Source organism: Strix uralensis, chromosome 6, assembly GCF_047716275.1.
Source record: "Strix uralensis isolate ZFMK-TIS-50842 chromosome 6, bStrUra1, whole genome shotgun sequence".
NCBI lineage: Eukaryota > Metazoa > Chordata > Aves > Strigiformes > Strigidae > Strix > Strix uralensis.
The window spans coordinates 28077889-28090495 of record NC_133977.1 but is presented as its reverse complement, the minus strand read 5'-3'; the positions used below and the strand labels follow the sequence as shown (position 1 = coordinate 28090495).

The 12607-nt window shown below is 67.8% G+C and overlaps 2 protein-coding genes across 3 annotated transcripts; one reads left to right on the top strand and one right to left on the bottom strand.

Moving 5' to 3' along the window:
- The first annotated feature begins 145 nt into the window (after positions 1-145).
- On the top strand, positions 146-12257 carry PNKD (PNKD metallo-beta-lactamase domain containing). Of its 2 annotated transcripts, XM_074873480.1 has the most exons (10): positions 146-211; positions 531-732; positions 9424-9539; positions 9749-9861; positions 10100-10158; positions 10302-10394; positions 10651-10814; positions 10928-11014; positions 11114-11229; positions 11451-12257. In XM_074873480.1, the coding sequence occupies exons 1-10, from the start codon at positions 148-150 to the stop codon at positions 11622-11624; spliced, it is 1188 nt and encodes a 395-aa protein (XP_074729581.1). In that variant the 5' UTR covers positions 146-147; the 3' UTR covers positions 11625-12257. The 2 variants fall into 2 exon arrangements, with proteins under 2 accessions (XP_074729581.1, XP_074729580.1); XM_074873479.1 differs by lacking the exons at positions 146-211; positions 531-732 and adding an exon at positions 8034-8206.
- Positions 1461-7627, bottom strand: TMBIM1 (transmembrane BAX inhibitor motif containing 1). Its single transcript, XM_074873481.1, has 12 exons — positions 7506-7627; positions 4197-4477; positions 4008-4090; positions 3847-3911; positions 3659-3712; positions 3474-3524; positions 3280-3319; positions 3075-3112; positions 2766-2853; positions 2556-2651; positions 2232-2285; positions 1461-2132 (listed from the first exon to the last, which is right to left on the bottom strand). Exons 2-12 carry the CDS (start codon positions 4447-4449, stop codon positions 1989-1991), a joined length of 966 nt encoding a protein of 321 aa, XP_074729582.1. The 5' UTR covers positions 4450-4477; positions 7506-7627; the 3' UTR covers positions 1461-1988.
- Positions 12258-12607: the final 350 nt, after the last annotated feature.

Below are 12607 nucleotides of genomic sequence, written 5' to 3'. Positions count from 1 at the left end.
TCCTCACCCAGGCCCCGCCCCTTCCGCCAGCAGGGTGCTCTGATCCCGCCCCCCGCGCAGTGCTCTCTGGGAGCTGTAGTTTATCGCGCGCACGGCTGGCAGCACCGCCCCCCGGCAGCCCGCGCGCGGTGGACTGCAGCTCCCGGCATGCAGCGGGGCTGCCGCACACTGGCACGGCCCACCATGGCGGCGGCGCTCGGCGGACTGCGGGGTAACGGCGGGCGGGTGGAGGGGGCGGCCCCGGGGCGAGGGGACCGGGAGCGTCCCGCCACCACCCTCACCGCACGGTCCCGCGGCCTCCGACACCTCCCCCCCCGCTCCCCGGGACACCCCAGGCCCGGCCCGCAGGGCCCCGCCCGGCTGAGGAGAGGTCGTAGAGCCACGCCCCTTGGCCTTGGCCACGCCCCGGCGGGCTCAGGCCACGCCCCCAAGCCCCCGCCGGGGCAGGGGCAAGGGCAGGGGTACGGGCAGGGGTACGGGCAGAGGCTTCAGGCAGCTCGGGCCCCTCCCTAACACCTCTCTCCCCGCAGGGCTGCTGGCGGCAGCGGGTCTCGCCAGGCCCCGGGGGCGGCCGGCCCGGCCGGGCACACGGTTCCTCGGGCAGAGCTGCCGCCGGGCGGCGGGGCCACGGGCGGGCCCGGAGCCGGGCAGCGGGGGTCTCCCCGAGGGGGTGGAGTACATCCCCACGCGCAAGAAGGGCAAGAACCCGATGAAGCCGGTGGGGGTGGCCTGGTGAGTGGCTCGGGCGGCGGGAGAGGCTCGGCACCGGGGGGGCTCTGCTGCTCTGCGGGGCCCGGGGTGGGACGGGGTGGCCTGGGGGGCTGCAGCACTCAGCAGGGGGGTGTCCGTCCCACCCGAGGGTGGCACAGGGCCCTTGTTTCCCCGCCAGCTCTCTCCATCTCCTGCCCACCGGCTGTCCTGCAGGGCCATCGGATTGCCCTCTGGCATCATCCTCTTCCTCCTGGCCAAGCGGGAAGTAGACAAAAACCGTCTGGAGCAGCTCAAAATCCGCCGAAAGATGATGGAAGCCAACCAGGGCGAGTACAAGACGGAGCGATATGAGAGGGTGTTCAAGGGGGCATAGCTGGGCTTCCCCCTGCCTGGCGCCATGGCACTTTGAAGGGATTGGCTGAGGGGACGTGGGACATGCAGCACTGGCACCAGACCCCTGTCATGGGGCTGGATAGGGACAAATAAACCTCATCCCTGGTGAGTGGAACAGCTTGGTGCCATGGCGGTCGTTCCCTCAGTGCTCAGCCCCAGGCTCTGCCTGCCCCTGCAGCGGGGGGGAGGCCCAGCTGCTCTGCAGTCAAGGAATCTGCTCACAGGGGTGGAGGAGTACAGGCAGGGGAGGGAGGCCAGGCCTAGAGCAGCTCGACCTTGGTTTTTCCGCCCCAAAGCCCGCTGAAGCTGCCGACAGGTTTTTTGTGGGAGTCACCACATCAGTAAGACTAGGACCGTCTGGAAAATTAAAGTGTTTTATTTAGCAAGTGCAACTTTGCCCACGTCTGTGGCTGCAGGGCCTCTGCGACATGAGCTCTGCCACGAGTCCTGCCACGGGGGTCCCAGCTGCCCCCTGCCCACACCAGGCACTGCCACAGCTCAGGGAGGGGGCACGGCTGGAGCCGCGTTTAAGGCACCAAGTGAATGACACCAACCAGCCTCTGCCAAAAAAATCCCAACACGATCTCAGCGGCTGCTGCCAGCTCCCCGCACCCAGGCAGGACCGTGGCACTCCGCTGCCAGCCCGGCACCGCTGGCACAGCCTCAGCAAGCGGTGCCGAGGTCGAGCACTGCCTAAACACTGGCAGCCGGTCCCCCCCACCGCCCTTAGAGGCTTGTCGGGGTGATCAAGGGAAGCCCTTTCCTTAGCAGCCTACGGGTAGGGATGCCAAAGCATTAGGAGTCGTGGTAAGTGGCCATATCCTGTACAGAGGCCAGAAGAGGGGGTGAGGGCCAGTGAGAAGGGGAGAGGAGGGTTCCCGGGGCTAATCCCGGCCCACGATCTGCAGGATGAAGGTGAAGATATAGACGATGTCGGTGTAGATGGTGAGGGCACCGTAGATATACTCCTCAGGGCTCAGTGTGTTCTTCCTGTTCCCCAGCACAAGTTGGGTGTCATACGCGAGGAACTGAGGGGGCAGAGGGTGTCAGGCAGGAACGGAGTGGGGGTTCCCCCCTCCTCAGTCCCTCTGCCTGACACCCTCTGCCCACCCCAGCCATCAACTCACCAGGGTGAAGGCGATGGCGCCGATGGCTGCGTACAGCATGTGGAGCCAGGGGACCTGCGCGGGGAAAGGGACACGGGCAGGGTGAGCCAGGGTGTTGCAGGCAGCGGGCAAGGCAGGGCAGGTCCTGCCCGCACCTGGCTCCTGAGGAGATGCTGCTGATGCTGATGCCAGCTGACGCACCCTCTCCCTGCGGGCAAGCTGCCTCTGCTGTGGCTGGTACCACACCCTGCTTTCCCAGCAACGGGGACCACCCAAACCCCCCTGCTCGTGCCAGCCCTGGAGACACCCGTGGCACCTCACAGCCCCTCTATCTCCCCCACTCACGTATTTGAAGGAGAGGACGATGGCGGTGACAATCCCGGTCACCATGACCACGATGCCCAGCACACAGAAGAGCCCCGGACATGACGTAAAATCAACCTGCCAGGGGGAACAAACACATGTCACGGGAGAGCCTGGGGTGTCCCTACCACCCGGTTCCCCGCACCTGACCCCCCCCCCCCAGGGCACAGCAGGGCACATCCCCCTCCTTGCCTTGGTCTGGAAGCAGAAGATGGTGACAATGATGGCCACGATGGCAGTGATGAGCATGGCGATCAGGACGGCGTTAGTCCGGTACATGCTGTGGACCAAGGGGGGACACCAGAGTCACCCCATGCTTTGGGGTGCCAGGGGGGTGTTGGTGACCCACCCCCGGCCCCAATCCTGCACAGGGACCCCACTGTCCCTGAGCCCAAGGGACCAGTGTCCCCAAGCTCCTGGCAGCCTCTCATTTGAGCTGGCTGCACAGTGGGGGACAGGAGGGACCCCAGCTCCTGTCACTGCGGGGTTCCCGGGGCATACCTGGCAATCGTCCCTGTCATCAGCCCCATGGCCAGCGTCTGTGGGAGAGAAGGGCGGGCTCAGTGGGACGAGCGGCACGGAGGCAGCAGTTCCCCACTATCCCCTCCCTGCCCCCACATCCCCCTATCCCTCCCAGCCCGCCTGGGGAGTTGGGGTGTCATGGGGGCACCACCAAACCCCCCCCTGCCAGCCCCAGCCCACTCACAAAGATGCTCAGCAGGATGATGTTCCAGGGAAAGCGTCTCCTGGGGATGAAACGGGAAGAGAGGTGAGCTGGTGACAGCAGCCATGTCATGTCCCCTTAGTCCCCAACCCCCAGGGGCAGCCTCAGGCAGGGCCCCTGCTCCTGATGACCTGGAGACACCCCCACCCCCGGGGACCCAGCCACCAGCGACTCACCGGGGACCCTGGCAGCAGGCCAGCACCAAGTAGGTCACCAGGAACACAGCGCTGCAGAGAGAGACAGCAGGTGTCAGCCCTGCAACCCCCCACCATGACCCCCCGGGCTAGGAGGCTGCGACTGTGGGGTGCCCAGCTGCCAGAGAGCACCTGGGGGGGTGCAAGCCGGCAGACCCCCTACTCACTACGAGGCATAGTAGATGGCGACGTTCCTCTGGACGAAGGAGCGGACAGGGGAGCTGCAGGACAGGAGGGACGAGCGTGAGGGAGGGGGAACAGCAACTAGTGTCCCTGCAGGAACCCCCAGGGGACACAGGGCCAGGCTGCCCCCCACCTTCTTCAAGGCAAGGCTAAGGAGGGACCTTCCACTTACACAAAGGTGAACACAGAGATGATCCCCACCGTCACCAGCAGCTGCAGAGAGATGATGGCATAGACCTACAAGAGACATGAGGAGGGGTATCAGCACCTGGTCCCCCACCCCAACATGTCCCCCCCGACCCTGACAGGTGGCCCTGTCCCCCCAGGGCTTGCCTTGCGGATGAAGGTGTGCCGGACTTTCCTGTCGTCCCAGTCAACTGATTGGAAGGGGGAGCCATCCCCGATGCCATCGTCACCTGCAGTGGGGGACACCCCTCAGCACCAGGGTGGGCTGCACAGCCCCCCATAGCACCCTTGTTTCCAGTGTCCCCCCCAAAAAAAGCCCAAGGTGCCCCCACTTACCAAACCGAATAGGCATGGTGGGCATGGCCATCCCCGGCTGGGGGTACCCTCCTGCTGCTGGGTACCCCCCTGGCTGTGCGTATCCCCCTGGCTGTGCGTATCCCCCTGGCTGCGCGTATCCCCCCGCTGCAGGGTATCCCCCAGGCTGTGGGTACCCCCCAGCATAGTGGGGGGGCTGGGGGTACCCCCCCGGGGGTGGAGGGTAGAGGGGATTCTTGTCATCGTAGGGTGGGGGTGCGTTGGGCTGTGCCATGCCGGCTCCCTGCGTCTCCCGCAGCTACCTGGAGGGGACAGAAGATGGGGGGTGTTAGTGCAGGTCCCCCTCCCCAGGCAGGACGTGTCCCCGACAAGCAGAGCCGCAGGTGCGGGGACACAGGGGACAGTGGAGCCACAAAACCTCCTCCTCCCACTTTAATAGCAGCTTCTAATTAATAAGGACGAGCTGGCCTCAATGCCTGACGGTCAACGAGAGGCGAGGAACGTCCCCACTGTCCCTTGGCCAGGGCCACCTGCATTCCTGTGCCCTGAGTCCCCGGGACCTGCGTCAGTGGCCAACCACAGGCAGGGCACAGCCACGCACTGACTCAAGCCACAGCAGGGACGTGGCCTCTGGAGCCCACCCTGCCATTGCCGGGGGGGCGGGCAGGGAGCACACACATAAACCCCCCCTCTGCACCCTGGCTGGTCTCCAGCTCCTGGTGGCACCACCCTGGGGACAAACGGCATCACCCTGCCCACTGCCTGGGATGGAAACACAGGGCCTGATCCTGATCACATCCTCACTGCCCCCCCCCCCGTCCCCCCAATTTTGGGGGTGCCCCCCACCTGGCAGCCCAGTGGGTCACGCAGGGGCTCCAGAACTCCTGAGTTGCCCCCAGGGATTTATAGGGATAAGTGCCACTCGTGTCACCTCAGAGGGAGGCAGATGTGTCCCCAGGGAGGAGAGCCAGGATCCCCCCCGGGGCTGAGCTCCCCTCCCTGGCCACGCCAGGCCCCCTCACAGAGCCCCCGGCAGTCGCAAGCAGCCAGCCTGGGCCCAGGGCCAGCTGTTGGACTTGGCCCCAGGAGGAGGAGAAGGAGAAGGAGGAGGAGGTGGAGGAGGAAGGCAGGATCTCCAAGGCCAGGAAAACAATGGCGCTGCCAGGAGCCGGTGCCAGGCCTTTACCCGCCTGCCACCCCCCCGGTGCTGGCACCGGGTGACTCCCACCCCGAGCCGCAGGCAGGTGCCAAGACCCCCCACGTTCCCCCTGCCTGCAGCTGTGACGTGACCCCGGAACCGTCCCTGGGAAGGGACCAGGATCTCACCCCAACTGGGACGGGGCTGGGAGGGGACCAGCAGCTTCCTTCAACATGACGCCAGTGCTTCCAGCAGCCGGGCTGGGCGGGCAGGGGTGCCGCGGGGGGCACACCCAGGCCAGCCAGGCCGGGCCAGGGCAAGCAGCTCAATGTCCGTCCTTCCATCCCTCCCACCATTCATCTATCCCAGCCGCGGCAGAACTGCCACGGCCACACCACCCTTCGCCATCGATGACGGTGGTGCTAAAAATAACCAGTGTGGTGATGACCACCTGGCTGGGAAGTTTCACTTTCACTGCTCTTCTCTTTCCCAAAAAACACCGGGTGCCCCCTAGCACTGCCTTGTCTGCGGGGCCAGGGAAGGGCCCAAAATAGGAGCCTGACCCCAGGAAAACAAACCCCTGGAACTGGCACCAACTTAGGGGGGACCAGAGTCCCCAGAAGGGAACCTACCATCTGGGGAAAGCAGGGTGAATCTGGCCGGCACATGGTCATCGGGGGGTCCCACCCTGTGCCCATGGCAAGAGTCCACCGGCTGCCCCAGCCCCTCCTGTCCCCACCCCAGCGGGGTAGCCTCAAGAACAGGGAAGGAACCAGCCTGACGGGTCCCTGCGCCGCACCCCGGGAGGCAGGCAGCATCCTGCACCCTCCCCAGGCCACAACACAGCGGGGCCCTGAAACCAGAAGTCACCAGTCACAGGGCCACCCAGGACAGCTTGGTGGCCCCGGCATGACGTGACTTCCCCAGGAACAGGGCACTGTGACTCAGCACAGATAAGGCGCACATGGTGGGGACCTGGGGTGCGGGTGGCTGTCACCCCCAGCACCGCCCCAAGGGTGGCACTGGGCAATGTCCCAGTTGGCTGCTCCAGTGTTCCTGCCGAGTGCAGGCCTCTGCCACCAGTTCCACAGGGACCCTGGGGTGCCAAGGGCCACCCTGGGGGGAGGACCAGGGTTTGGGGTGAGGGCCAGGACTCCCTGCTTTCCCTATGGCTCTCCATGATGAGGCTGCCTGGGAAAGCATGTGACTTCCCAGAGGAGCCTGGAAGCTCCCACCAGTATGGCAGGGCTTGGTATGGCACGGCATGGACTGGTACAGCACGGCACAGCCTGGTACAGCATGGCACGGCTCGGTACGGCACGGCCTGGTACAGCACAACCCAACACAGCACAACACAACTGGGCCTGGCTCAGCCCAGCCCAGCCCACTCAGCAGGGCTCATGCCAGGGGGGTCAGCGCAGCCCACCCAGGCAGGGTTCCCCCGCTGCCCTCCCAGTGCCAGTCACACAAGACACGAGTTTGCAAGACCTCAGCACTGCTGCCACCTCTCTGCTCCCCCCCTCGAGCCCCCTCCCCGTGGGCAGGGACGTGTGACTGAGGTGCCCTCCTGTGCCCAATCCCAGGCATCCCCACGCACCCCCCACGGTGCCACCCCACACCCTTCTGGGCACAGACCCCTGCCCTCATTTCCTGAGACACCCCACGGGGCCCGTGGGGACACGCTCCACAGCACAGCGCACCGTGACCCCACGCCGCGCCCCAATTACCCCCCCACGCGATCCTGTAGGGTCCAGAAAACGGCACCAGCCCTACAGCGGGGTCCCGCCCGTGGGCGTCCTGTCCCCCCACGGGACCCCATTCTGTCCCCACTACCTACGCCGCGCCGGACCTCGACCTGAAGTGCCCGCCCCCCCCGCTCCAGGGATGGGGGTGCGGGGGGGTCGTCACGCGTCCTCGCGGTTCAGGGACCGGCCTCCCACCCTCCGGGACGCTCGGTCCAGCGCTGGGACCCCCCCCCGCCGGCTGTGGCACCAGAGGGGGCCGGGACAGGGGGGTTGGGGTGGGGGGGCGAGGGCGGGGGGATCGGGGCGGGTGGATAGTCGGGGGAACGGGGGCGCCCGCCAGTCTGGGGGGGGGGTGGGTGGGTGTCTCCGCGCCCCACCCGCGTCAGCGGCCCTAGGCGGGAACCGGGAGCGGCGGGGGGGGTGCGGAGCGGGGCCGGGCCGCCCTACCTGCTGCGCGCTGCTCCGCCGGGCTGTGGCCGCGACCAGCCGGGACGGGGCGGCCGGGGCGGGGGAAGGCACCGCCCGCCCCCCCCCCGCCTGCCCGCCCGCTGCGCCGCCCCGCGGCGGCTCCGCGCCGCTGCGTCCCGGGGGGGGGGCGGGTGATCCGCGGGGGGGCTGCGCTCCCCCTCCTGTTGCTCCCCGGAACGGACCCCCCCCCCACCCCCCTCCCGCCGAGCGGGGCCCCAGCCGCCCCCCGCCCCTCCGGGCCCCCTCTCTTGCAGACTCTGACGTCACTTAGGGACCCCCCTTCTCCACGCAGTGATGTCAGCTGCGAGGACACCCTTTGCGGCGATGGGGGGGGAATCCCCTCCTCTCCGCCGGTGACGCGATCGGGGGGGGGGAGTGTGTGTCCATCCCCCCCGCCCCCGCCGCCCGGTCCCCGCGGCAGTGACGCGCCGTGGCCAGCAGGGGGCGCGGCGGGGCGGGGCCGTGGCGTGACGCGACGGCGGGGCGGGGCGGGGCCGTGGCGGCGGCATGGCCGCGGGGCGCGGGGGGCGGCGCCCGGGGCATGGCGGGGCCGCGCTGCGGGCGGCGGCGGCGGCCGGTGCCCGCGGGCTGTGGGCCGCCTGCCTGCCCCTCCGCCGCCTCGCCCGCCGCGCTGCCGCCGCCCTTATGGCCCTCGCCGGCCCGTTGCTGTTCCGCGTGGGGTGAGTGTCCGCCGCTCCGGTACCCCCCGCCGGGAGGGAGCCACCGCCGCCCGCCTTTGTTCTGCCTCCGGGAGGAAGGGCCCGTCCTCCCCGCCTTGTGCGGAGCCCCCACGGGGGAGGACCGCGGCCAGTTCGGGGTGCTCCGGCCCCGCTGGCACGGGGAGGCCGGGCTGGGGCTGGGGCTGGGGCTGGGGGGGGGGTCCAGCTCTGCGCGGGTGCTCAGCCCGCCCGGGCCGGGGGCGGCGGGGGCAGGCGGTGTCAGTCCGCCTACCGGGGGGGCTTCGCGGGGTAGGGAATCAGCCACCGGCTCCCCCAGCACGGTGACGGTCACCCCTGGGTCGGACACACGCCCCCCCCGCCACCCCCCGGGGCTCCTTCCCTCGGGTCTAATCATTAACCCAGCCCGGGGCCCCGGCCGTGGCCCTGCTGCCCGGTGCTCACAGGAGCCCCCGCTCCCCGGCTTCGGGCTCCCACCCCCCACAGATGCGGGGACCCCCGGAGGTCCCTCCCCGGTGTACCTGCCGGTCCCAGCGCAGAGGATGACCCCGTCCGGGGGGACGCCCTTGGCCCGGGGATGGGCTTTGCAGCTCGGGGCTTTGCGCGTCCTCCATGGCACCGGTCCCCGTCGCCAGCCCTGAAACGCTGGTGTATAAATGTCCCCCCCGCCTCGAGCACCCAAGTCTACGTCTGTTGCACCCCTGCGTGGCAAACGCCGTGGGGTCGTTTCTCGCTTCCCTCTTCCTCGACCAGTTCTGCTCCCACTTCCCGCTTCCCTGGGGCCGTGGCACACAGGACAGGCCCCCGGAGCAGGGTCAGCCCGGGGCATGGCCCCCCCCGGGGCTGCGGTGGGGTGGAACACCCGGCAGCCAGAGTGCTGCTGCAGGTAAAGCCCTGAGGGCTCCAGCCCTTCCAGGTGAGCAGAGCTCTCCTGGACAGGCTCATGGACAGATGGATATCCCCAAAGTGATGCCTTCCCCCCCCCCCCTCCCCCCTCCCCAGTCCGTGCTGCCTGGAGCATCTGTGGGGACTTGCCTGGGGAACCGATTCTGCCCTCGCTGCAGATCTGCAGTGGGGAGGCACCTCCCGCCCCCATGCGTGGGAAAGTGACCCTGTATGTGTCCCCCACGGGTGGTCCCAGCCCTGGCAGCAGCCCCCTCCCCAAGTGGGCTCCTTGGGGGGGCTGGTGGTTAACACCGGGGGGTGTCTGCCCTCCCCAGGTACAGCCTCTACGCCCGCACGCGGCTGGGCTACCTCTTCTACCAGCGGCAGGTGAAGAAGGCCCGGGAGCGGTACCCGCATGGCCACTCCGCGCCCCAGCCCTGCCGCTTCCCCGGTGAGTCCTGGCGAGTCGTGTCCCCCCCTCCCTATGGCCTTGTCACATCCCCCACACTGGCACTTTGGGGTGGGGAGGGGTTGCCATCGCCAAATTGCCCGAAGCATGTTGAACTGAGAGTTTGATTTAAGCGGTGGGGAGTTTGGCTTGGCCCCCACCCTTTCCTGGGCCAGGGGCTCATGCCCTGATGTCTGTCTGTGCCCCTCCAGGAGTAAAAATCCTGCCCATTCCCGTGCTCTCCAACAACTACAGCTACCTGGTCATTGACACTGGTTCCGGTCGGGCAGCCGTCGTTGACCCCTCTGACCCCCTGGCCGTGCAGGTAAGAGCCCCACATCCCCCCGACCCAGTGTTCAGGTGTCCCTGGGTGAGGGGGGGGTATGTCTCTGGCTTTTTGGGGGGAGCAAATCTGCCCCTGATCTGCAGCCCTTAGTGCCTGGAGCAAGGTTGGAGGGCAGCAGGGCTCATCCAGCACCTGGGGAGGGGGGTGTTAGGGGGAAACTGGTACTTGGGGTCTGTGTCTCCCCAAATCTCTCTGTCTCCATCCCCCCCATTCCCAGGCTGCCATTGAAGAAGAGGGGGTGATGCTGGAGGCCATATTCTGCACCCACAAACACTGGTAAGGGGCAAGAGGGGGCCCTCGGGGGCTCAGTGGCTGCCATGGAGGGTGTCTGAGCTGAGGTGACCCCCAGCCTTACCCCATGTGGGGTGGGGATATGGGAGGGGACACACATTTAGGGGCGCTGACCTCCCTGTCTGCAGGGACCACAGCGGGGGGAACGCGGCGCTTCACCAGCGGCACAGCTCCTGCAAGGTGTACGGCAGCGCCCTCGATGCCATCCCAGAGCTCACCAAGTAAGTCCTGCACCCTACATCCCACCCAGCACCCCTGTAAATTTGGGGGGGGGACACACACTTCACCCCCAATCACCACTGTCTGCTCCACCCACCCACCAGTTCTTCCCCCAAGTACCACGTTGCCCATATCATGGGCAGAGACCCAGCATGTTCATGACACTAGTGCACTGGGGAAGGGTTGCGTGGGGAGGTGGGTGTTTTAAGGTGCTGGGAGTGGCAGCACCCTGATGGTGCACCCCTATGCCTGGCGCAGCTCGCTTGAGGACAGGGAGAAGGTGAGCGTGGGCTGCCTGACCTTCGAGGCGCTCGCCACGCCTGGCCACACCGTGGGCCATATGGTGTACGTGCTGGACGGGGGGCCCTTCGGCGGCCCCCCCTGCCTCTTCTCCGGGGACCTCCTCTTCCTCGCTGGCTGTGGTGAGTGCGCCCAGCCCTGGACCTGGGTGGCTGGGGAGGGTGTCCCACACTGGGAAGGGCTTGGGGGGACCCCCCAATCCCCCTCAATGACAGGCGATTGCACGCGGGTCCAGGCAGGCTGTTCGAGGGCTCCCCTGAGACCATGCTCGCCTCCCTGGACGTGGCCGTGGGCTTGGGTGAGGACACACTGCTGTGGCCAGGTGAGTGTCCTCAACAGCGGGGCAGAGCTGCTGACGTCCCCCCTATTCCCTGCTGGGGAGCCGGACAGGGGTGATGCTAAGGGGTACGGGGGTCCACAGGCCATGAGTATGCGCTGGAGTGCCTGACCTTCGCCAGCCTCCTGGAGCTGGACAACCCCGCGCTGGAGCAGAAGCTGCGGTGGGTGACACAGCAGCGCCAGGAGAAGAGGAGCACGGTGAGGCCAGGGGGGTCCCCTGGCTGCAGCTCCCTGCTCCCCCCCCCCCCCCCCCCCCCCCCACCAGCCCCTTGAGGGGTTCCCCATCCCTCAGTGGGGATGCTGCCCCCTGACACCCTCTTGCATGCCGGGTGCCAGAGGGGAAGGGGGTGCTGGGGGTTCCAGCTCCCTGCCAGGGGGGCTGCCTCTGGTGGGGGGGGGCTGATCGGCTGCCCCCACAGTGCCCCTCCACGCTGGGGGAGGAGCAGAGCTATAACCCCTTCCTGCGGACCCACCAGCCGGAGCTGCAGGCAGCACTGGGGTTGCGGCGAGACGGGGGGGAGCACCCCGACGCCTTCCGTGCCCGTGTCCTGAAGGAGGTGCGGAGGCGCAAGGACCTCTACAAAGCCACCTAGACCCCCACCCCTTCCCGGACCGCCCCCCACCTTCCTCTTTCCATGGGGCTGGGTGCTGCTCGGGCACTGGGGGCCCAAGACTGTGGTTTGTTTTGCTGTGAATCTCCCTCCTGGGGTGTTGTAGGGTGGGGGGGTGTAAGAGGGGACCCCCCCCCATGTGGGCACCCCATAAGTGATCCCTGCCTTTGCTCCCCTAGACATGGGTGTCACCAGCTGTCATGTAGAAACACCTCAATCCCCTTTCTGGGGGTCTGTAGCCCCCCACCCCACTGCTGGGGCTGTAGGGACAGCACCAAGGGCTTTTCCTACCCCCTCCTCCCCCATTTTTCTGGGAGACCCCAATTCCCCCCTCCAGCACTCAGGGAGCCCCCCCTTTCCCTGGCAGCCCCCAGTGCTGTGCATCTCCTTTGGGGGGAGGGCTGAGATGGAGCCAGCAAGGGGGCGTGGGGGGGCCAGTACTGTCTCCAGGCAAGGGGCTCTTCTCCAACACCCGACACTTGGTGCCGGAGCCCCCCCTGCACATGCACACACTGGGATGGGACCATGGGGGCACTCTGGAGGGGTGTGGGGGGGTGCTGCTGTACTGGGGACTGGAGCCCCCACCCGAATGTCCCGAATTAAAAGACTAGATCGGATTTGTACCTGTTTGGCCTTTTTCATCTGCGGCCGGTGGGCCCCCCCCCAGGCGAAACCCCGTCGGAGGTCGCTGCCCCTTTAAGAGGTGGGGCCAGGCCGTTGCTACGGAGACCGCTGAGGCGTTGGGGGGGGCACCTGGGTCCGGACAGGGCAGGTCTGGGGGCTGGGGGGCACCCCGGGGGCTGGGGCGAGGGGTGGGGGGGCTGCTGAGGGGCGGGGGGGTTGTTGGGGGTCCGTGGGGAAGGATGGGGGGGACTGCAGAGACCGGGAGTGGGGTGTCACTGTGTGTGTCTGGCGTGTGGTTCCGTTCCCCCCCCCCCCCCCCCCCCCCCGGGTTACACAGGTGG